The sequence below is a fragment of the Tursiops truncatus genome, chromosome 10 (genome assembly GCF_011762595.2).
Source record: "Tursiops truncatus isolate mTurTru1 chromosome 10, mTurTru1.mat.Y, whole genome shotgun sequence".
NCBI classification, from domain to species: domain Eukaryota; kingdom Metazoa; phylum Chordata; class Mammalia; order Artiodactyla; family Delphinidae; genus Tursiops; species Tursiops truncatus.
In genome coordinates, this window is record NC_047043.1 from 65,726,326 (window position 1) to 65,752,325 (window position 26,000).

Genomic DNA, 26,000 nt, shown 5'->3' on the forward strand with positions numbered 1-26,000 from the left:
TATTTTTAATACGCTTCCCAGGTGATTCTGAAGCAGCTGAACTTGGAATGTTCTATTCTAAAGTAAAAGTCTGGTGATACACAATTCCTCTTCTCTCCAGGACTAGCCAACCTTATTACGTATTTACAGGAAAGCTAATAATCTAATTTCTCCTGTGTTTTGGCTGTAAAAGAGTCATCTGTGTCTAACACTTGCCCACCAGCTGTTGTAACTGAGCTGGCTCCTGATGTACATTGCTTCAAAGAATGATCACAAGTCAGGTTGCCCTGTCTTTGAAGAAAAGCCAGTTTTTCTGAGGAGCTAAGGTTTTACTCTTCATTTCTGCCACCACTGATCTATGTCACCAGCCAAGTATGGCATTATTTTTAGTGTTCATCATCCAAGGACTCTGCCTTACAGAAGCAGTGCATCTCCTCCTGACTCTTGTTAAACAACAGAAAAAACAAAGAAAAGTAACACAGAATCCAGGTATATCGTCTGTCTTTGCTTGTAGAGACTTAGGCATGAATCATAATGCTGAAAATATGATCAATGGTGAGTTTAGTGAGTTTTTAAAGCAAGTGTATTTCTAACTGTGAGAATTAAAAAAAGAAATCTCTCCCCTTTTGGTTTTAACCCAATATTGTTTTTTCAAATTAAATCTAATGCTGTCAATCACCAGGTTAATATATCTTTACCGTAATATTTGTGTGTATTTTTCTAAATTATCTGTTCTATCTGATTCAGGCATGAAGTAAACGTAATTCACAATTATGCTTAATTTGGACCTTTGTATAATCAACCACATTTTATTAATTTCAAAATAAAAGCCCAGGTATCCTTATTACCTATTTTGCCTTAAGCTCTGTTTTGTTCAGAGTTGTGTACTTGATGTGATGAGGATCTTCCTTTGAAATAATAACTTACAAAGGAAATTTTAGCAGGTTTCCTCTTCCTTTCATGCATCAGTCACAGCCTTTCTCCATTTACGAAATCTCTTCAATGGTAGGTGGTGGTACCTGCTTCTTTTTTTTTTTTTAATAAATTTACTTATTTATTTATTTTTATCTTTTTGGCTGCGTTGGGTCTTCGTTGCGGTGTGCGGGCTTCTCATTGTGGTGGCTTCTCTTGTTGTGGAGCACGGGCTCTAGGTTCACGGGCTTCAGTAGTTGTGGCTTGCGGGCTCTAGAGCACAGGCTCAGTAGTTGTGGTGCACGGGCTTAGTTGCTCTGCGGCATGTGGGATCTTCCCGGACCAGGGCTCGAACCCATGTCCCCTGCATTGGCAGGTGGATTCTTAACCACTGCACCACCAGGGAAGTCCCGGGACCTGCTTCTTGATACAAGGTCCTTTCCTCCCTTTGAAAAGGACTAAATGTTCATCCAAAATCATCATCATTATCATCTTACTCCACTCTATCCTTTCTAAGGGCATGGAGTTTATAGATAGCACTCCAGAGTTGCATCTCTGCACATATCAGCTGTTCCTTGCTTCAGTGCAAATTCTCATTGTGGATAGGGGCTTGCACAGCATCTCTCTTGAAATCATGCTATCAAGCTTAATTAGCCTAGTTGCTTCTAAAACAACAGTTTTCAGTACTAACATGTCACTTTTCAAGAAGTGGGATTCATGTGTAGCTTTTTCTTAGCTCCTTTCTCTGAGCTGTGCCTAATATATCAGTTCTAAAAAGCCAAAGAAAGATATTGTTTTCAACAGAGAAGATAGTTTTTTTTTAAGTTTTTTGAAGGACTAATAGAGTTAAACTGTAGGATAATTTTTCCACTTGATAGTATTAACAGACTTTCAAAGACACTTCCATGTTGGTGAAACTGATTTTGTGCACAGTACGGAATTCCTCTAGGGTTAGTGTTTTAAATCCACATCAGCACAGTAAATTCAGCCCTACGGAGAAGTAATATTTTCCAATAAATTTTAGGGGACATGTTTGTTAGGTTTAATTGGAAGCTTAAAGGTTTTACTAATAGCTATTGATAGTGTTTTAGCCTTTGCTAGGACAGAATTTTGCAAGGATAAAAAAATCTCTTGTATAGTTTTAATCAGTGAATTAGCAAAATATCTCATTAGTTGTTGATCTTCTCATTGTTTCTTCTGTTATTCAGAGTCAGCCTCAGGCCTCAAGCCCCTGTATGTCTCTTGTCATGACCACTGCTCTGGCTTTGTAGATATTTAATATCATGTGTGTTGGGAAGGCACCACATCCTTTTTTAAAAAATCACAACAAGAAGCTGAGGTGTAAAAACTAGGTCGCTTTTTAGTGAGCCAGAAACCTTAAAAATCACAAACGAATAACCACTATGTGAAGTTCATTCTATATCAGAATCTATATTCTATTCTATATCAGATATCATATTTGTTCTTGGCCAGAGGGACTGGACTCTCAGGCAGGCACAAGGCTTGCTGAATCTGGAGCCTAGGATGTGAAAGGAGAGGAATGCCAAGGAGCTAAAGCCAGCATTGGGATGGGTGGAGTGTGACCATAAATAGTACATATGACCAAATACAAGATGCCTCTGAATATGTGATGACCACTCTCCAAGTTCACATTGAAAAAAGTCCAAACACTTTTAGGCCAACTTTAATGAAATAAATAACTACTTAAAATATTAAATTTATCATTTTAGTTATATTTTAAATCATATTATATAAAATGTGTATTACACACTATGTACTCAATCACATATTATGTAAAATTGAGAAGTATTGCTCTTTCCCCACTTCCACATTTTATGAGAAGATTTTATTTGAATTCTTTATGTGCAACCATGCCATTAGGTCTTTGTCATCACTATAGCCATATTCTGAGTCATCTGACAGTTTTCCAAGGCACATTATCAGGTTTGGTTTTGATACATCACTCTTTGAATCCTTAATGATGCTTTCACTGGAGATTTATCTTGAGGCCCAATAACATATTTGCTGAATAGTTGGACGCTTGATGTTTTTATGTTTTCATTTGTCATGTAGGCCTATGTATATGACCTTAATGATACAGCCACTTACTATGCTGCTTTTAAGGTGAGTTTTACAGTAGCATCCAATACTTCAATTTGGAGGTCATATCCAAGGATGATTACTAAATCTGTGTAGTTTTGCTCTTAAAATTTTTTTTAACCAAGATAAAATTTATAAGCATCTAAATTTATAAGCATCTAAAACTTGCATTGGTAATAATGTATCTTATCCAAAGGATAATGTAACGTATCCAAACAGTGCTGTGATGTTAAAAATAAAGGGGTTCAGAGAATGCCCTATAACATGAAAGGCTTTGTGAGGGTGGAAATACAAGGTGGCAGCCTCTTCTGTGAGTGATGCCTGGAAGGGAACCTCTCCTTGTATTTGGAATAGACACAGGCATTTCCTCAGAACACCACCTTTGGGTTCTTTGTTTCATCACTACCTTATCTATGAAACTGCCTTAAGTTGAGGGGACTTGTTAGGAGCCATTCTTAAATGGAAGCTCATTCTTAAATGGGTAAAGGACCATTGGGTCACTCTCATTTTGGTACAGATTAAAGGAATCTGATGTCTTTATATGTAATAACTCTAAATGAAAGAGTTATATAGAGTTATATAGAGTTATATGAAATAACTCTAAATGAAAAATTCTGCTTCTCACTTGCAAGTCAGGTAAAGAAATAGCTCATATTTCTCTTTCTCCTAGCCTAGGCCTTCTCAATTTTCAGTGGATCATCATCCAGCCAGGACCATTATCTGCTGGGTCCATTATCAGTGTTCAGACATGCGTTGTTTGAGCATCTGCACCAAATGTCTTTTCAGGCCATACAAGGAAGACTCAAATCCAGTAGGTCTCTGTCCATGGAACTGCTCTATTTTGACTTCTAGTGCCCACTGTCTCTAGCCTCAGTGTCTAACTGGGTTTTTGTGTGTGTTAGTACTGCTGCAAAACAGAACACGTTAAATAATGAACCAAAATAAAGAAAGTTAGCTCAGGATGACTCCCTGCTCATGCAGAGGTGAGAGGTTCACAACAGGAGTCTCTAACATGGATTTAGTGTTGGCACATGAGGTCCCAAGTATTCTCTGCCACAGGATTGAAAAAACAAATGTGCTTTCTCTTCCCTTCCTTTTCTGTTCTGCTGCTACTCTAGAAAGAGTGATATGAAAGAACAGTGGCTCTACAAGTATACAAACATAGAGCTGGCTTTGTATAACAACTTTAACTGACTTAAAAGTATGTCAGTAGTATGTATGATCCCAGATTGGTTTTTAAAAACATAGATATAATACTTTCATCTATTAGATAGATTAGGTAGATGAGATGATAGATAGAAGCTGTGAGATTTGGAAAAGTCATCCTAATTCCCAGAACTTTAGTTTCCTCCTCTAAAAAATTGGGGGTGGGAGGGTGGAATAAGGTAATATAAGAGAGACAGAAGAAAAAAGAACCCATTTGAACTAGTGAATCAAACAGGAAAGAGGTGGAAAAATAAATGAGAGGATTGGTGGTTCAGGAAATGAGATATACCCAAATGATAGGTGTATTACATGCCATCTAAAAGGAGTTTCCTGTCTTTTTTTTTTGCTAGTGACTCTTGTTTATTGGCAAGTTCCACTTTCACATCTAAACTACAAATCCTACATAATTCCATCCATAGTATCTTAATTACTTCATGGTGGCCACATAAAATGTCACCTGTTTTCAATGGTAATATCAGTGTACATTTGTTTAGCGCTCTGTACTCTCTCAGAGCCCTTCTGGCTATATAATCACATTGAAACTTCATAACAAGCCTGTGCACTGAGTGGAGCTTCACCATCTTACAGAGGTAGAGGTGGTCAACACCAGTTAAGTAAGTGACTAAGCAAATTAATGACATTTCTTGGAAGAACAAAAGAATGGTAGTAATCATACTTTGATTTTAAATTAATTTTTCATTTAACCTATAATGATTCAAAAACAGCACCAATAACAAAAAATGCTAGGGATAGAATCATATCATGGGCTTTATAGAACGTGTTATTTTCTTTTTAAATTTTTTAAAATATTTTTATTTATTTTATTTATTTATTTTTTTGGCTGCGTTGGGTCTTTTGTTGCTGCACGCGGGCTTTTCTCTAGTTGCGGCAAGCGGGGGCCACTCCTTGTTGCAGTGTGCAGGCTTCTCACTGTTGTGGCTTCTCTTGTTGCGGAGCATGGGCTCTAGGTGCGTGGGCCTCAGTAGTTGCGGCACGCGGGCTCAGTCGTTGTGGCTCGCGGGCTCTAGAGTGCAGGCTCCGCGGCATGTGAGATCTTCCCAGACCAGGGCTTGAACCCATGTACCCTGCATTGGCAGGCAGATTCTTAGCCACTGCGCCACCAGGAAAGCCCTAAACTTTTTATTTTAAATTGAAGTATAGCCGATTAACAGTGTTGTGATAGTTTCAGGTGCACAGCAGAGCGACTCAGCCATACATATACATGTAACCATTCTCCCCCAAACTCCCCTCCCATCCAGGCTGCCACATAACATTGAGCAGAGCTCCCTGTGCTATACAGTAGGTCCTTGTTAGTTATCCATTTTAAATATAGCAGTGTGTACATGTCAGTCCCAAACTCCCTAACTATCCCTTGCCCCCATCCTTCCTAGAACATGTTATTTTTTAAGTGTTTATTCTTCTTTATGGTCAACATTTAGTTTTTATGGCTGTTGGGTTGTCATACCTTTTATTAACCAGTAATAAAGGCACAAATTAGATTTAAAAGCTGTATTAATATTTCTGTTAGTAAAAATTTAGACATTTCTATCCTAAAGGAAACCCTAATATAAATAAATGCAGGATGTATAATCATTCAGCACAAAGATGCATGTAAGAATATATATCAAACAGTACAAAAGCTGCTGTAAGAGAGCATTAAAAAATCAGAAAGCCTAGAGCAAAGGACAGTAGAAAGCCCATATCAGTTATGACAATAAATATAATTGAGATGAAATTAGGTAAAAATTCTTAAAATAGAGGCAAAGGGCTTCCCTGGTGGCGCAGTGGTTGAGAGTCCGCCTGCCGATGCAGGGGACACGGGTTCGTGCCCCAGTCCAGGAGGATCCCACATGCCACGGAGAGGCTGGGCCCGTGAGCCATGGCCGCTGAGCCTGCGCGTCCAGAGCCTGTGCTCCGCAACGGGAGAGGCCACAACAGTGAGAGGCCCGCGTACCGCAAAAAAAAAAAAAAAAAAAAAATGCAAAAAACAAAATTCATCTATATATTAGTGAGAGACTCACAAATATAATAAGAGAAACAAAAAGATTAATAACAAATAAGCTAAGTATAATAATAAAATACAGACAAAATGAAATGTCGTAATATTAATGATAAAAAATAAATTCTAATGTAAAAGGTATGAAATGAATGTGCTGTGTAAGGAGTATCAGGGATTGACAGAAAAAGAAAACACATACACAATAAAGTTAAATTTGGTTTCCTCTTTCATCCTCCAAGAATACATATCTCACGGGAAGCAAAATGGCTTCTCAGGGTAGGCACACACATAACATGTAATGCACCACTCACTCCCTCAGCCCTAGAATCCCCAGCAGAAGCAGCCCCTGATATTTGGACTCTGCAAAGTAGAGGGTGACTACTCTACTACCATTAAATTAAGGGTTCACACTTCATTCCAGAGATATTTACTCAACAGTTCATGTTCTTCAGTTTAAAGAAACGTTGACCAAACATAGCCTTAACACACTCACCTTCTTAACTGGGGAAAGAAAGCAGAGTGAGAAGCCCAGGTGTCCTTGCCAGCATCTCTGCCTCCAGCTCACCAGTGTTCCAGAAAGCCCTTTTTTTTCCTTTACAGGGATAGAAAGAGCTGATATACTGATACATGGTGAAATTTATAGTGAAGGTCTAATTGTTGTGACCTTTGAATATAATAATGACTCAAAATTATTATGTCCAATTTATTATAAATATAAAAATAAAAGTACAGTAAAATCAAGAGATTTGTTAACATCCCTTTTGACATATAAGAAGACAAAAATAAGGATGGAGATAAATATCTAAATCAGATAAATAAATCTGACTTAGGAGAGAATCTGAATAAGGTTGATGTGACAGAGAATAACAGCATCATTGAGCACTCACCTGGGCTGTTATCTCTTTTTTACATATGAGGGAGACAGGACACAGAGTGGTGAGGCACGTGCCTGAGCAGCCTTGTTAAGAGACCATACTCTTAGCTACTTGCTCTCCTACCTCTACACAGGGTGGCATAATTTATCATGTAAATCAGTACGTGCTGATAGTCAAATGGAGTGCTATTGCTTGCCAGGACAGCAGATGTAACTGGAGAATCCCAGCTCACCAGGCTGTATGATTCTTCCAGTGCTAAAAAAAAAAAAAAAAAAAAAAGATTTGTCCAACAAACAGAATACATCTTTTCCAGGGCCCATGGAACATTTTACAAAAATTATTCATAGAAAAAAATTTCATAAATTCCACATGGCACAAGCCACACTCTGATCACAGTGCAGTTAGCATATTAGTCATCCAGAGGGGAAAGACCTTACAATAATTCTGATATCAAAAAACATAACTTGACAAAGGTCAACCTTCATTCCCAATTATTTAACAATTTTGGCTTAGTAAACTAAGAATAAAAATGCTGTTTGTTGCAGTTTGAGGGGGCTAATGGATATCAGTAGATAGGTTTTGAGATCAGAATGTTAAGTGGGTGTAGATTAAAATGGATGTACCAATGTAGAGTCACATAGGTACATGTGGCATATTTTTTTAAATTTATAGTGTGTATATCTACTATAAATTTATAGTGTGTATATATATATAGCAGTATGGATAAATGTGACACCTTTATTAGCAACAAAGACAACCCTCAGAATGGGAGAAAATATTTGCAAATAAAGCAACCGACAAGGGATTAATCTCTACAATATACAAATAGCTCATGCAGCTCAATCAAAAAAACAAATAACCCAATCAGAAAATGGGCAGATCTAAATAGACATTTCTCCAAAGAAGACATACAGATGGCTAAAAAGCACATGAAAAGATGCTCAACATCAATAATTGTTAGAGAAATGCAAATCAAAACTACAATGAGGTGTCACCTCACACTGGTCAGAACGGCCATCATCAAAATATCTACAAACAGTAAATGCTGGAAAGGGTGTGGAGAAAAGGGAACCTTCCTGCACTGTTGGTGGGAGTGTAAATTGGTACAGCCACTATGGAGAGCAATATGGAGGTTCCTTAAAAAACTAAAAATAGAACTACCATTTTTAGTATGAACTTGGACTTGTGCAGATAATCCAGGATAATTTCATCTCAAGATCCTCAACTTAATTACAACTGCAAAAACACTTTTTCCAAATAAGGAAACATTCACATTTCTAGGGATTAGGATATGGACATATCCTTTTAGGGACCACCACCATTCAACGCATTCTAACTTTTGATTAACATTAACTCTGAATTAGAAAGACTTTTAAAGTCACAGTCAATGTGGGGCCTGTTGGTGCAGAGATTGTGTACTGTCTGCAAACAGGTTGCTCCCGAAAGAGGGAAGAGGCAGATCTGAAATGTTCATGTGTGGGTCCTTCTCTTAGAAGCACTGGCCAAAGAAGTCACTCCTTTTCGCAGGAAAGTGATGGAAGGGGTGGAAGTGTTACTCACATAAGGGTTTTCACCACCTGGAAAGAGGAATAAAAATAAGTATTCTTGCTAAAGCACTATATATATATATATATATATATATATATATATATATATATATTTTTTTTTTTTTTTTTTTTTTTTTTTTTTTTTTGCAGTACGCGGGCCCCTGACTGTTGTGGCCTCTCCCATTGCGGAGCACAGGCTCCGGACGCACAGGCTCAGCGGCCGTGGCTCACGGGCCCAGCCGCTCCGTGGCATGTGGGATCTTCCTGGACCGGGGCACGAACCCGTGTCCCCTGCATCGGCAGGTGGACTCTCAACCACTGTGCCACCAGGGAAGCCCCCCTTTAATCCATTTTGAATTTATTTTTGTTTATGATGTTAGAGAATGTTCTAATTCCATTCTTTTACATGTACCTGTCCAGTTTTCCCAGCACCACTTACTGAAGAGACCATCTTTTCTCCATTGTATTGGTATATTCTTGCCTCCTTTGTTGAAAACTAATTGACTGTAAGTGTACGGGTTTATTTCTGGGCTCTCTATCCTGTTCCATTGATCTCTATGTCTGTTTTTGTGACAGTAACATACTATTTTGATAAATTCAGCTTTGTAGTATAGTCTGAAATCCTCCAGCTCCGTTCTTCTTAAGATTTTTCTGGCTATCCAGGGTCTTTTGTGTTTCCATACAAATTTTTAAATTTTTTGCTCCAGTTCTGTGAAAAATGCCATTGGTAGTTTGGTAGGGATTGCGCTGAATCAGCAGATTGCCTTGGGTAGTATAGTCATTTTAACAGTATTAATCCTCCCAATCCAAGAATATGGTATATCTTTCCATCTGTTTGTGTGGTCTTCAATTTTTTTCATCAGCATCTTATAGTTTTCAGAGGACAGGTCTTTTGCCTCCTTAGGTAGGTTTATTCCTAGGTATTTCATTATTTTTGATGTCATGGTAAATGAGGTTATTTCCTTAATTCTGCTTTCTAATAGTTCATTGCTATTGTATAGAAATGCAGCAGATTTCTGTATATTAATTTTGCATCCAGCAACTTTACCGAATTCATTGATGAGCTCTAGTAGTTTTCTGGTAGCATCTTTAGGATTTTCTGTGTATAGTATCATGACACTGGCAAACAGTGACAGTTTTACTTTTTGTTTTCCAATTTGAATTCCTTTTATTTCTTTTTCTTCTCTCATTGCTGTGGCTAGGATTTCCAAAATTATGTTGAATAAAAGTGGCAAGGGTGGACATCTTTGTCTTATTCCTGATCTTAGAGGGAATACTTTCGGCTTTTCACTGTTGTGTATGATAGTAGTGGGTTTGTAATTTATGACCTTTATTATGTTGAGGTGTGTTCCCTCTATGCCAGCTTCCTAAAGAGTTTTTATTGTAAATGATGTTGAATTTCATCAAAAGCTTTTTCTGCATCTATTGAGATGATCATATGGTTTTTATTCTTCAATATGTTAGTGTGGTGTATCACATTGATTGATTTGTGGATATTGAAAAATCCTTGCATTTCTAGGATAAATCCCACTTGACCATGGTGTATGATCCTTTTAATATATTGTTGGAGTCAGTTTGCTAGTATTTTGTTGAGGATTTTGGTGTCTTTGTTCATCAGTGATATTGGCCTATAATTTTCTTTTTTTTATGATATCCTTGTCTGGTTTTCATATCAGGGTGATCGTGGCCTCATAGGATGAATTTGGAAGTGTTGTTTTCTCTGCAGTTTTTTTGGAATAGTTTCAGAAGGATGGGTGTTAACTCTTCTCTAAATTTTTGGTGGAATTTACCTATGAAGCCATCTAGTCCTGGGCTTTTGTTTATCGGGAGTTTTTAAATTACTGATTCATTTTCAGTACTGATAATTGGTCTATTCATATTTTCTATTTCTTCCTAGTTAGTTTTGGAAGATTGTACCTTTCTAAGAATTTGTCCATTTCTTCTAGGTTGTCCATTTTATTGGCATATAATTGCTCATAGTAGTCTCTTATGATCCTTTGTATTTCTGTGGTGCTGGTTGTTACTTCTCCTTTTCCATTTCTGATATCATTGATTTGGGCCCTCTCCCTTTTTTTTCTTGATGACTCTGGCTAAAGGTTTATCCATTTTGTTTATATTTGCCAAGAACCAGCTTTTAGTTTCATCGATCTTTTCTATTTTTTTTTTTAGTCTCTATTTCATTTATTTTTGCTCTGATTTTATGATTTCTTTCCTTCTACTAACTTTGGGTTTTGTTTGTTCTTTTTTCTCTAGTTGCTTTAGGTGTAGGGTTAGGTTGTTTATTTGAGATTTTTCTTGTTTCCTGAGGTAAGCTTGTATCGCTCTAAACTTCCTTCTTAGAACTGCTTTTGCTGCACCCCATAGGTTTTGGATCATCTTGTTTTCATTAGTGTCTAGGTATTTTTTAATTTCCTCTTCGATTTCTTCAGTGATCCACTGGTTGTTTAGTAGCATATTGTTTAGCCTCCACATGTTTGTGTTTTTTGCAGTTCTTTTCTTGTGGTTGATTTTTAGCCTCATAGCATTGTGGTTGGAAAAGATGCTTGATATGATTTTAGTTTTCTTAAATTTACTGAGGCTTGCCTTGTGGCCCAGCATGTGTTCTGTCCTGGAGAGTGTTCCACATGCACTTGAAAAGAATGTGTATTCTGCTGCTTTTGGATGGAATGCTCTGTAAATATTAATTAAATCCATCTGGTCTAACATGTCATTTAAGGCCTGTGTTTCCTTTTTGATTTTCTGTCTGGATAACGTGTCCATTGATGTAAGTGGGGTATTTTTAAAATAAATTAATTTATTAATTTATTTATTTTTGGCTCCATTGGGTCTTTGTTGCTGCTCGCGCAGGCTTTCTCTAGTTGCGGCTAGTGGGGGCTACTCTTTGTTGCGGTGCGCAGGCTTCTCATTGCGGTGGCTTCTCTAGGCGCGTGGGCTTCGGTAGTTGCAGCACGCAGGCTTAGTAATTGTGGCTCGTGGGCTTTAGAATGCAGCCTCAGTAGTTGTGGCGCACAGGCTTAGTTGCTCCACAGCATGTGGAATCTTCCCAGACCAGGGCTTGAACCCGTGTCTCCTGCTTTGGCAGATGGATTCTTAACCACTGCACCAGCAGGGATGTCCCCTAAGTGGGGTATTAAAGTCCCCTACTATTATTGTGTTACCATTGATTCTTTCTTTTATATTTGTTAATATTTGCCTTATATATTGAGGTGCTCCTATGTTGGGTGCATATATATTTACAGTTGTTATATCTTCTTCTTGGATTGATCCCTTGATCATTATGTAGTGTCTTTCTTTATTTCTTATAACAATCTTTATTTTAAAGTCTATTTTGTCTGATATAAGTATTGCTACTGTGGCTTTCTTTTGATTTGCATTTGCATGGACTGTGTTTTTCCATCCCCTCACTTTCAGTCTGTATGTGTCTCTAGGTCTGATGAGTCTCTTGTAGGCAGCATATATGGGTCCTGTTTTTGTACCCATTCAGCCAGTGTGTGTCTTTTGGTTGGAGCATTTAGCCCATTTACATTTAAAGTAATTATTGATATGTATGTTCCTATTGCCATTTTAATTGTTTTCGATTTGTTTTTATAGGTCTTATTTTCCCCTTTTTCTTTTGCTCTATCTTTAGTGTTACGTTTGGATTCCTTTTTCTTTTTTGTGTGTATATCTGTTATAAATTTTGGTTTGCAATTACGTCAGGTGTTTGTATAGCTGTCTTTGTATATACATGGTTGTTGTAAGTTGCTGATCTCTTAATTTCAGATGCATTTTAGATACCTTGCATTTGTACTCTCCTCCTCTCATGATTACTGTTTTTGACATCATATTTTACATCTAATAGTTTTGTGTGTCTCTTTAACTGCTTATTGTGGATACAGGTGATTTTATCACTCTTGTGTTTTAACCTCCCTATGAGCTTTGTTTGTGGATATTTTCTACCTTTACTGTATGTTTCCCTTTACCAATGAGCTTTTTCATTCTGTAATTTTCTTGTTTCTAGTTGTGGCCCTTTCTTTTTTACCTAGAGAAGTTCCTTTAACATTTGTTGTAAAGCTGCTTTGGTGGTGCTGAATTCTTTAGCTTTTGCTTGTCTGTAAAGCTTTTGATTTCTCCTTCTAATCTGAGAGCCTTGCTGGGTAGAGTATTCTTGGTTGTAGGTTCTTCTCTTTCATCACTTTAAATATATCATACCATTCCCTTCTAGCCTGCTGAGTTTCTGCTGAAAAATTGGCTGATAGTATTATGGGAGTTCCCTTGTATGTTATTTGTTGCTTTCCCCTAGCTGCTTTTAGTTTTCTCTATCTTTAATTTTTGTCATTTTGATTACAATGTATCTTGTCTTTTCCTCTTTGGGTTAATCCTGTATGGGACTCTGTGCTTCTTGGACTTGGGTGACTGTTTCCTTTCCCAGATGAAGGAGGTTTTCAGCTGTTATCTCTTCAGATATTTTCTTGGGCCCTTTCTCTCTTCTCCTGGGACCCCTGTAATGTGAATATTAGCAGACTTGATGTTGTCCCAGAGGTCTCTTAATCTGTCCTGACTTCTGTTCATTCTTCTTTCTTTTGTCTGTTCAGCAGCAGTGATTTCCACTACTCTGTCTTCCCAGCTCACTGATCCATTCTTCTGGTTCATTTAGTCTACTGTTGATTCCTTCCAGTGCATTTTTCATTTCAGTTATTGTATTCTTCATCTCTGTTTGGTTGTTCTTTATATTTTCTAACTCTGTTAAAAAATTTCTGACTTCTTTTTCTGTGCATCCATTCTTCTCTCGAGTTCTTTGATTATCTTTACGATCATTACTCTGAACGCCTTGGGTAGATTGCCTGTCTCCACTTCACTTAGTTGTTCTTCTGGGGTTTTATCTTGTTCTTTCGTCTGAAACATATTTCTTGTTTTGTCTCAGTTGCTATTTGTATTTTTATGTATGTGGTAGGTTAGTTACTTTTCTTGACCTCGGAGAAGCGGCCCTCTGTAGAAGCGTCCTATGCATCCCAGCAGTTCCGCACTCCCGTCACCCAAGCTGTGTGCTCTAAGGGTTCACTCGAAGAGGGCTATGTGGGTCCTTCTGTTGTGGTGGGCTAACTGTGTGGATGGTCTGATAGGCCCCTAGTCTGGTTGATTGCCAGAACCTGCTTTGTGTGGATGCTACTGGCTGCTGTTTAGCAGGGCCTGGTCATGAGGTGGCTGGTTGCACAATCCTACATCACCCCCAGGGCTAGTGCTGGCTTACTGGTGGGTGGAGTCAGAGTCCTGAAGACTGGGGCTGGTGCCCTCCCACTGGCAGGTGAAGCCAGATCCTGGGGTTAATGCCAGTCTACTAGCAAGCAGAGCTTGTTCCTGGAGTCTGGCTGCAGCCCAGGGATCCCAGAGCTCATTTCAGGTTGTTTTGTGGGGGGGGATGTTGGTTCCTGACACAGTTGGGTATGGGTTCTGGGGTGTCCTGAAGGTTGCATTGGCCTGCTAGTGGGCCAGGCCAGGGCCCAGCTGATCCCAGGGTAGGGTCTGCCCTGTATTGAAGGGTCTTAGTTTTCTTGCTTCTGGCGTCTGCCCCCTTGTGGATGAGGTTGGTCTAGAGGCTTGGTCTGGCTTCCTGGTGGGAGGGGCTCATGCCTGTCCACTGGTGGGTACGGCTCCATCTTGGCCCTCTGGTGGGCTGGGCCATGTCTAGGGGCAAGCCCAGAGGTAGCTATGGGCTCTTTAGTCTTTAGGCAGCCTGTCTGCTGATTGTTGGCACTGTGTCCCCACCCAGTTAGTTGTTTGGCCTAAAGTGTCCCAGCAGTGCTGCCTAGAGGCTGTTGGATAGGGCCAGGTCTTGGAACTAAAGAGCCAAGATGTCAGCCATCAACAGTGTCCCCAGTATGTTTGCCACCAGTGTCTGTGTCCCCAGGGTGAGCTTCATCCATGCCTCACCTCTCCAGGAGACGCTCCAAAACCAGCAGGAAGGTCTGGCCCAGGCTCCTGTCAAATTATATTTTTTTCCCTATGTGCTGGTGCACATGAGCTTTTGTGTGAAAAAAAAAAAGGGAGCTTTTTTCACTCCCTTTAAGAGTGAAGTCTCTATTTTAAGTAAGCCCCACTGGTCTTCAAAACCAAATGCTCTGGGGGCTCATCTTGCCAGTGCTGGGCTGGGGAGCCTGACGTGGGGCTCAGAACTCTCACTCCTATGGTAGAACTTCTGCAATATATTCTCCAGTTTGTGGGTCACCCATCTGGAGATATGGGGTTTGATTATGAGTCTTCCCCTTCTTCTGGTCTCGTTGTGGTTCCTTCTATAATTATGTCTTTGGCTGTAGAAGATCTTTTCTGGTAGGTTCCAGTATTTTTTAACAATGGTTCTGCAAATAGTTGTGATTTTGGTGTGAGAAGAGGTGAGCTCAGAGTGTTTTTATTCTGCCATCTTGGCCACTCTCCAAGAAAGAATTTTAATATGGATTATTTGCACTAAATTAAGTTTTAAGCCATAGTCAAAACTGAATAGTTGCAGTTAGATGAAGGTAGACAGAATGGGAATTCTGACTGGTGTCAGGGAGACAAGTACACTGAAGCCTGGTGTGGGAGTAAGGTTTTCAGGGTCACAGAACTCTGCAGCTTCTTTCTCTCTGCCCCTCCACCCTCACCCCTGCCCTGCTTTGGGTCCAGACAGACCTGTGTTTAGACTACAGCTTCACCTCACTCTCCTCATCTGTAAGATGAACATGAGAATACCTATCTTAGTGAAATAAAATATGGGAGAATATCCTGATCATTACCTACCTATATTAGGCATCCTAAAAAAGCAGACTTAAAGGTCTTACAAACAACTCTTTAAAACTTCTTGAATACTTTTTTGGGTTGCCCACCTTGGGGAAAGATGAGAAGAAAGTTGGGTGAATACCCACAGAAATCAAGAAGATAAGGAGGTAGTAGGGAAGAGGCAAATGGTAAAGTGTGCTCTAGTACATGAGTGAATAAGAACAGTATTCTGAACACTCTTTGCTGAGCAGAATCTGCACACCTGCTCTGATGCTTTGGAATGCTTAGTGATCCCATGTAGAAAACCAAAAACCTCTCACCCCTCTGTGTTAAACCTTGAGTAAAATCCCTGGACATGTATGTAGTGGTTGAAGTGCTACTTCATTGCCTGTGCTGGTTACCTCCTCCGTGAGGAAGGTGTGCCACAGAGACACACAGACCTGTTTTAGATACAATCCCTTGTGAGTCTTATGATTGAGGGCAAACTATCAACATCAGTAATCATGCTCTAAATACTAATTTGATTGGATACAACATAATCATGCTTCATTATAATCATAACTCATTTGGTTAATAAATGCTTATTACATTTATATTTTTTCCTTACGAAATATCCTAGTGATTGGTTAAAATATGCTAATGATACCACATCCATTTAGTTTCAGATGATTTGAGTAGCTCCCTTGGCATTCTAGAAAGGGAGATAATTGAAAGGCCAGTTAAGAGGTGATTACACTGGTTTGGAAGAGAGGTGGTAATGGCTGAACCAAGGCCATGAAGAGGAGAGGTCAGATGTGACAGATTTTAAGATAACAAAATCTACAGGACGTGATGACAGCTGGAAGAGTTCTGGTTTAGTGAACTAGTGGGTTCTACTCAGAAGGAGTTTCTAGGAGCAGACGGGTGGGTAGGAAATGATAAGCTGTCTTGTGGCCATGCAGGTCAAAAACTTAGGGGTGAGTCTGGGCTGGAGACACTGCTTTGGGTCTTATCTGCTTTTGGTGGTGGTTGAAACCATGGGAGCAGGTGAGATTGCCCAGAAAGCTTATATGGTAGGAAAGAAATGGGCTTCAAATGCAGATCTCTGAATGCCAATGATAGTTAAGGGGCATACAAAGGGAGAGGAGTACAGGGGACAAGTCATCAGGTGTCTGGCATCTGAATTGTATGTGTCGGGTGGAAAAGTACATGTCAGTGAAATAATACACATTGTCACTGTTGATGTGGTTGATAAAGCACCAGCTCACTGGTTCTATACTGCCAAAGAACCAGTGAGTGTTTTATTGGAGAAATACTGAAATTATACTACCCATTGGAGAGAGGGAGTTAATTTTCAAGACTCTTTTTTTTTTCCTTTTGGTTTTATTTATTTATTTATTTGGATTCTTTGTGTATGTATTTTATATATATATATATATGTATATATATACTTGAGATGTATAGCGTGTTACCTTGATATATTTATATATTGTATTATGATTGCCAGTCAAGCAATATTTATCACATTGCATCATTATAGTACAATATTATTGTCTGTATTCATTATACTGTGCATTAGTCAAGACTCTTATTTTGAAGTGGGGGGGAATACACTATAACAAACTATAGTCAGATTTCTATTAAAGAATGTAACTACTGATTTTGTAAACCTAGAAAGTGACAAAAATCTGACAGCAAGACAAGTCTCAGTCCTCACCAGCTGGGCACTTCTCTGATGTATTGACTGATTGGAAGAGCTGAGACAGTGTGCATGTCAGACAGGAAGGGCTAGACGTGCTGCTGCCAGCACCTCTCACTTTTGATTTCCAACTGAGTTGCTAATCACAAGTGATCATTTTAAAGAACACTCTCCCCCTTCCTTTCCTTGGAAGGATTTCTGTAAGCAGAAGTTATCCTCACAGCTCTGGACTTTGAGAACCTTATCTTTGACAATTCTTTGTAACATCTCTAAGTGAGGCTTATTTCTACTAAGGAGTCCGAAGAGCCACTGATTAAGAAAAATTTGTCCAGTGGCCAACCTCCTTTATCTCTGAATGGTCTCTATACAAACTCTTTTATTTAGAAACCTGTTGTGCTTCACGCTGCTGGATGGCACCTGATATAACTCTTGCTGGAGTTTCCTCTTGCTGTGGCTGGACTACACACTTCTAAGTTGCCATGGAAAGATCCTGTGTGGTTTCCTTTGTACATGGACTCTGTTTTCTGGGGTCAGTGGGTTCTCCCTATCCAACAGGGGAAGGGAGGGGCCGAGGCTGTGGAGACTCTGGGTGTGACATGGAATTTTCAAGAGATGATTCTAATCTCATTTCAGTTGTTTCATCAAGATGTCTACATTAGGATGAGGAATTCCTTCCTAGTCTCTGTTCCTAAACCATACCAAGTGGTTGTATGACTGCAGCTTTCTTGGAATTTTCCTTTAGTGGGGAAGACTCTAAAAATGTCAGAAATTAATAGAGGTGCAGTGTTGTTCCTCCATTCTCTCTTTTCTCCCAATCCTGAAGTCCCTAGGAAAGAACTTTATCCTTACATATTTAGGCATCCAGCCTTCTCTACTAAGCCCTCCTTCTCCTTGACTACAGAGGATTTCACAGTGAACCAAGCCCACTACTCTCCCAAACTTTTCTTCTTATCGTGGTCTGGCTGAAATACAGCCACAGGCAAATATCAACATTGCCCTGAGCTTAGCAGGATTTTTCTCTGGGGCCATTACAGCAACAGTTGAATGACTGCGTAGAGCAAGTGTGACATGGAAGTTTGTAAACAGCAGTACTTGTTGAAAGGAACTGTTTTTTCCTCTATCAGGAGCTTTCCTCTAGCGCCTAGTTTTAAGGGTGTATAAGGAACTAAAAATGAAAAAAACTTGTCATGTGGGAAAGTGTTACTTCAGAGAATAGGATATTTTGCCACTCAAAAATATTTGCAGAGGTTCATTTTAGAGTTTCTACTATTTCCTCAAATATGAATCTTCTGTGTGCCTTACCAGAAAATGAGCCTTGTCTAATTTAGTAAAATATATGTTCATTTCTTTAGGAAAGTGAGTTTGAAGTATCCCTTCAAACTTAGTGTTACACATTGAACGTCAGACCAGATGTTTAAAACTGTTGAGAATCATAATGCCTGTCCTTCTGTTGCAGGTGCAACAACGAGAGTGAGTGGTCCCAGATCCACGAGAATATCATCCGCAAGTCCAGCGCCAAGTACTCTGCCCCCAGCGCCAGTCATGGTAATGTGCTTCTTTGGCTAGGAGACTTTGTGTTGCATTTGCAGTTGCTGATCATACACACCTTAGTTGATTTGTGCTGATCAGTTGCCAGATGTAAAGTTCAGTCTCCTACAGACATTTGTTCTCCTGTTCAGGCAATTTCTCTTTCTTTTTGTGATAATTTGAGACCTTCCCTAATTACTTTTTAAAAAAATTTTTATTGGAGTATAGTTGATTTACAATGTGTGTTAGTTTCTGCTGTACAGCAAAGTGAATCAGTTATACCTATACATATATCCACTCTTTTTTAGATTCTTTTCCCATATAGGTCATCACAGAGTATTGAGTAGAGTTCCCTGTGCTATATAGTAGGTCCTTGTTAGTTATCTATTTTATATATAGTAGTGTGTATGCATCAATCCTAATCTCCCAATTTATCCCTCCCCCCCACCCCCCCTAGTAACCATAAGTTTGTTTTCTACATCTGTGACTATTTCTGTTTTGTAAATACATTCATTTGTACCATTTTTTTTTAGATTCCACATGTACGTGATATCACATGATATTTTTGTCTTTCTCTGTCTGACTTACTTCACTTAGTATGATAATCTCTGGGTCCATCCATGTTGCAGCAAAGGGCATTATTTCATTCTTTTTTATGGCTGAGTAATATTCCATTGTATGTATGTACCACATTTTCTTTATCCACTCCTCTGTAGATGGATATTTAGGTTGCTTCCACGTCTTGGCTGTTGTAAACAGTACTGCAGTGAACATTAGAGTGCACCTGTCCTTTTGGATTTTGGTTTTCTCCAGATACATGCCCAGGAGTGGGATTGCTGGACCATATGGTAGTTCTATTTTTAGTTTTTTAAGGAACCTCCATACTGTTCTCCACAACGGCTGTACCAGTTTACATTCCCACCAACAATATAGGAGGGCTCCCTTTTCTCCACACTATCTCTAGTATTTATTTGTAGACTTTTTGATGGTGGCCATTCTGACCAGTGTGAAGTGAGACCTCATTGTAGTTTTGATTTGCATTTCTCTGATAATTAGTGATGTTGAGCATCTTTTCATGTGTGCTTTTTGGCCATTTCTTCTGACCAAAATACATTTTCTGCTCTTTCCATGGTGGATTCCTTATGCTTTGATAAGTAACTTGAGTTCCAGTTTGAATCCAGAGTGAACAAAAGTGTTGCCGGGTTTGTCACATTGTGAAGTCTGTTTTTTGCTGAACAAAGGTTACACACCCAGCCCCCAAAAAAGACACACATAAATGTCACTTTTTCTATTCCTGTTCAGTGTTAGCATCACCAAGAAAGCCTGACGCTAATGAGAATCAATGATTAGTCTGCCAGTATCAGTCATTCTAGAACTAAAATAGAAGATCTTTATTTCAAAGCAGCTTTCATCTTAGCTCAACTTCTCCTTTTCTTTTTCCCTCATTTTAAAACTCTGTTTAGGGCTTCCCTGGTGGCGCAGTGGTTGAGAGTCCGCCTGCCGATGCAGGGGACACAGGTTCGTGCCCTGGTACGGCAAGATCCCACATGCCGCGGAGCGGCTGGGCCCGTGAGCCGTGGCCGCTGAGCCTGTGCCTCCGGAGCCTGTGCTCCACAACGGGAGAGACCACAACAGTGAGAGGCCCGCGTACTGCAAAAAAAAAAAAAAAAAAAAACTCTGTTTAATTTCTATCTAAATCTTGATTAAGATTAATTTGATTACTGATTAAGAAAAATTTGTCCAGTGGCCAACCTCCTTTATCTCTGAATGGTCTCTATGCAAACTCTTTTATTTAGAAACCTGTTGTGCTTCACAGCACATAGTACAACTGTGCATGTTATATCATGTACAGTTGTACATATTAACATTAATTCTAAACTGAATATTGCTTGATTAAATTAGAAGCACTATTTAAAAGCCTATAAGATCTGAATAGACGTTTTTCCAAAGAAGACGTACAGATGGCCAGCAGGCACATGAAAAGATGTTCAACATCATTAATCATCAGAGAAATGCAAATTAAAACCACAATGATATATCACCTCAAACCTGTCAGAATGGCTATCGTGAAAAAGGACGCAAATAACAAATGTTGGTGAGGCTGTGGAGAAAAGGGAACCCTCACATACCGTTGGTGGGAATGTAAATTGGTGTAGCGACTGTGAAAAACAGTATGGAGGATTCTCAAAAAACTGAACATAGAACTACCATGTGACCCAACAATTCCACTCTTGGGTATATATCCGAAAAAAAAAACCCTAATTGAAAAAGATGTATAGATGTATACACCCCAGTGTTCATAGAAGCGTTATTTACAGTTGCCAAGATATGGAAGCAACCTAAGTGTCCATCAAAAGATGAACGGATAAAGAAGATGTAGTGTATATATATGAACAATGGAATACTACTCAGCCTTAAAAAAGAATGAAATTTTGCCATTTGCAAAAACATAGATGGAGTTGGAGGGTATTATGCTAAGTGACATAAGTTAGAGAAAGACAAATACTGTATGATATCACTTATATGTGGAATCTAAAATGTAAAACAAACTAGTGAATATAACGAGAAAGAAACAGACTTGCAGATATAGAGAACAAACTGTTGGTTTCCAGTGAGGGGAGGGAGGGACATGGGGAGGGGTAGAGGATTAAGAGGTACAAACTACTATGTATAAAATAAATAAGCTGCAAGGATATAACAACACAGAGAATATAGCCAATATTTTATAATAAATATAAATGGAACATAACCTTTAAAAGTTGTGAATCACTGTTGTACAGCTGAAACTTATATAATATTGTACATCAACTATACCTCAATGAAATATATAGAATATACAAATAAAAGTAAAAGCCTATGAGTTTTTATATACCCTTGAAGATAGCTATCAAATTTACATAGAACTGTGTTTCTCCAGATAGTTTTTATTGAGTTGGCCAAAAAGTTCGTTTGGTTTTCCGTAAGGTGGCTCTAGTAGCGCTTAGTTGTCTTCAACTTCATTCGAAACAGTTTTGTTAGATTATATTGTGACAGCTGTCATATCAGCATGCATTTTAAAAAAACTTATCAAAATTGGTGATTTTTGTGTAGCCATTTTAATATCGAAGATGGAAGAAAAAAGCAACATTTTCGGCATATTATGCTTTATTATTTCTAGAAAGGTAAAAATGTAACTGAAACGCAAAAAAAGATTTGTGCAGTGTATGGAGAAGGTGCTGTGAGTGATCGAACATGTCAAAGGTGATTTGTGTATTTTCATGCTGGAGATTTCTAGCTGGATGATGCTCCATGGTCAGGTAGACAATGTGAAGTTGATAGCGATCAAATCAAGACATTAATTGAGAATAGTCAATGTTATACCATGTGGGAGATAGCCAACATACTCAAAATATCCAAATAAAGCATTGAAAATCATTTGCACCAGCTTGGTTATGTTAATCTCTTTGATGTTTGGGTTCCACATAAGTTAAGTGAAAAAAACCTTCTTGACCATATTTCCGCATGCAATTCTCTACTTAAACGTAACAAAAACATTCTGTTTTTAAAACAAACTGTGACGGGTGATGAAAAGTGGATACTGTACAATAATGTGGAATGGAAGAGATCGTGGGGCAAGCGAAATGAACCACCACCAACCACACCAAAGGCCGATCTTCATCCAAAGAAGGTGATGTTGTGTACATGGTGGGATTGGAAGGGAGTCGTCTATTATGAGCTGCTTCTGGAAAACCAAACAATTAATTCCAACAAGTACTGCTCCCAGTTAGACCAGCTGAAAGCAGCACTTGATGAAAAGCGTCCGGAATTAGTCAACAGAAAACGCATAATCTTCCATCAAGATAACGCAAGACCGCGTGTTTCTTTGATGACCAGGCAAAAACTGTTACAGCTTGGCTGGGAAGTTCTGATTTATCTGCTATATTCACCAGACATTGCACCTTCAGATTCCCATTTATTTCAGTCTTTACAAAATTCTCTTAATGGAAAAAAATTTCAATTCCCTGGAAGACTGTAAAAGGCACCTGGAACAATTCTTTGCTCAAAAAGATAAAAAATTTTGGGAAGTTGGAATTATGAAATTGCATGAAAAATGGCAGAAGGTAGTGGAACAAAACGGTGAATATATTCAATAAAGTTCTTGGTAAAAGTGAAAAAATGCATGTTTGGGACTTCCCTGGTGGTCCAGTGGCTAGGTCTCTGTGCTCTTAATTGGGGGGGGGGGGGTGCAGGGAGGAGGGTTCGAGCCCTGGTCGGGGAACTGGATCCCACATGGCGCAACTGGGAGTTCACATGACGCAACTGAAGATCCCGCATGCCAAAACTGGAAGACCCCCCCACCCACATGCTGCAACTAAAGATCCACGTGCTGCAACTAAAAGATCCTGCATGCTGCAACTAAAAAGTCCCGCATGCCTCAACGAAGATCCCGTGTGCCACAACTAAGACCCGGTGCAGCCAAATAAATAAATAAATAATAATAATTTTTTTTTTAAAAGGAAAGAAAAGTGTGTCTTTTATTTTTACTTAAAAACCGAAGGAACTTTTTGGCCAACCCAATACCACTAAATTGTTTCATAATCTCTTTTATATAGCCTTCTTTGTTTTAACTTCCATAGACCTGTTGTAAATAAAAAGTTGCCCTTAAATGACAGTGTAAAGCCACTTCAGGGCATGGCAGTTCCCAAAGTTGTTGAAAAGAACTTTTTTTTTCTTTATCAGGGTCAACATATATTGAACTAGGAGGGTCCTCAGAGCAGCTCCAAATCAGAGGCTTCAAAGTTTGAGACTTCTCTAAAACTCTGTAGCGTGGGGTTCCTCAGGGCTTTTTCCACTGTTTTTAAGTGCCTGTTTCCCCTTATATGTGCCTGGATTCCAAGGAGCTACACGCAGTGTGCTGGAAGGGGAAGGGAGTTCATATTCCTCACCTAAAACTAGGCTAAAGCAAGAGACAAATCTTGTTTTTAAAATACAGAGAAGTTACTACAATTTGGAAAACTGTTCACACCAATATTTATAGTGTTCTTTGCTTTATTTCCTTATTTTATTTATAAAAAGCTACCCTTGGCTACAAATTCTTGGGATATGATGTGATTAAAACATGGACAGGGGCTTTCCTGGTGAACAGTGGTTAAGAACCCGCCTGCCAATGCAGGGAACACAGGTTCGATTCCTGGTCCAGGAAGATCCCACATGCCGTGGAGCAACTAAGCCCATGCGCCACAACTACTGAGCCTGCGCTCTAGAGCCTGCAAACCACAACTGCTGATCCCGAGTGCCACAACTACTGAGGCCCACACGCCTAGCGCCCATGTACTGCAACGAAGAGTAGCCCCCGCTTGCCACAACTAGAGGAAGCTCATGCACAGCAACAAAGACCCAATGCAGCCAAAATTAAATAAATAAAATAAATAAATGTTTAAAATAAATTAATTAATTTAAAAAGGGTTTTTTTTTTTTTTTAAAAAGAAACAACCAAAGTGCAGTTTCCACCATCACTTCACCAGGTTAAAATGCTGAATTTTGTCTCACCTCCCAGAGCGAGCAAGAAACCATGCCATCATCAGTGTCCATGATTTTTGTCCAGAACTCACAGACACTGGCCACTTAAACAGTGTTAGAAAAGCACCCCATCCTCTGTGCTGGGGCAGCATAGACTTCAGAGAGCCTCAGGATGGCCGTAGTGAGAGGAGGTCTTCATGCTGTTGTGGGAAATCCAGGAGGAGAAATAGGCTGCTTTTCTTTGAAGTGTGTGTCTGACTGCTTCTTGGCAAGGCTTAACTTGGAAGCTGGTTGAGATCTTGGAAATCACGTGTTTCAACTCCCTCATTAAATAAATGAAGAAACTGAAGCTCAGTGAAATGATTTAGTGGCTTAACCAGGGAGCCCAGGTTTCCATACTGCAGGCCACTGGCCTTTCCACTCTGTTGTCAAAGCTTCTGAGCATGGGTTTTCCACTGCTGGTCTTCGTGTCAGAGAATTTCATAATTGCTCAAAGAATATTTCAGGTCTTTGTTAGTCTCCTTAATTAAAGATACTTCTTTATAAAAAGTTAATTTACTTTACTGTAAACTCTCACCCATCTTTGTTAAACATCATGAACAGTTCATTGCCTTGGCAGTCTGTTTCAGAAGTCATTAGTGCTTTCCTGTCAAGTCAAATCATACAAAAATGCAGAAGGAGTTGCTATATTGGTTTTTTCTTTTTAAGATTTTTTTCGATGTGGACCATTTTTAAAGTCTTTATTGAATTTGTTACAATATTGCTTCTGTTTTATGTTTTGGTTTTTTGTCCGTGAGGCATGTGGGATCTTAGCTCCCCAACCAGGGATTGAACCTGCAGCCCCTGCATTGGAAGGTGGAGTCTTAACCACTGGACCGCCAGGGAAGTCCTACTATATTGGTTTTGAGTGCTGAGAGTAAATGTGTCATCCAGCAGTAAATCTCTTAGGTGCAGCTTTAATGTATGTGGCTCTTCACTTTTGTTATTGGCCTCTTAGATATGTAGCCACAAACCCAACTTTTAGCAAATAAAACAGTTGATGCCGTGGTTTTCTATGTATTTTATTTATTTATTTATTTTTATAAATTTATTTATTTTTGGCTGCATTGGGTTTTTGTTGCTGCACGTGGGCTTTCTCTAGTTGCGGTGAGCGGGGGCTACTCTTCATTGTGGTGCATGGACTTGTCATTGTGGTGGCTTCTGTTGTTGCAGAACACGGGCTCTAGGCGTGCGAGCTTCAGTAGTTGTGGCACGCGGGCTTCATTAATTGTGGTTCATGGGCTCTAGAGTGCAGGCTCAGTAGTTGTGGCGCACAGGCTTAGTTGCTACATGGGATATGGGATCTTACCGGACCAGGAATCGAACCTGTGTCCCTTGCATTGGCAGGCGGATTCTTAACCACTGCGTCACCAGGGAAGCCCTCTATGTATTTTTATTTTATTTTATTTTTTAACATCTTTTCTATGTATTTTTAAATGGCTATTAAGTACAGCTTTATTTACAAATCTTGGGCTAAGGTTAATTTGCATTATTAATCCTCATCTAGTTCTTCCACAAGGGATGCGGATGGCGAGGGGCCAGGGCCAGATTGCTGGCCCTCCAGTATTCCAAATAGGTGTCAGTTGTGTCCAGTAACTTTTTTATGGGGACAGTGTTTAACTTGAGGTTAAAAAGGCAGTTTTCTTGTGTCAGGGATCAGATTAACAGAGAACTTGTATAGACGTATTTACTGTCAAGTTCTTTGGCTTGAGAGCCAGATGATTGGTAGGTAGAATACCCAGAATTGCTAAAGGACTGGTTGTGTACTGGGTAGGTGAGTTGTCGTTTTTCTGAGTTATTCACAGAGGCTTTTCAGTCCTAAGGACCATGCCTTACCATTATTTGGCATGTGCCTCAATCACTCAGGGTTTCAGAACCAGAAAAGTGATCCAGAAGTTCTGGGATTC

At 39.3% G+C, this 26,000-nt stretch overlaps 1 protein-coding gene across 2 annotated transcripts in view; it reads left to right on the forward strand.

Moving 5' to 3' along the window:
• The window catches only part of DOCK3 (dedicator of cytokinesis 3), a 405,892-nt gene that overhangs the window by 275,274 nt on the left and 104,618 nt on the right, over positions 1 to 26,000 (forward strand). For both annotated transcript variants that reach the window (XM_073811161.1, XM_033865050.2), the window contains exon 13: positions 18,485 to 18,573. In XM_073811161.1, the coding sequence (XP_073667262.1) occupies positions 18,485 to 18,573 (89 nt within the window). The remainder of the gene's footprint in view (positions 1 to 18,484; positions 18,574 to 26,000) is intronic.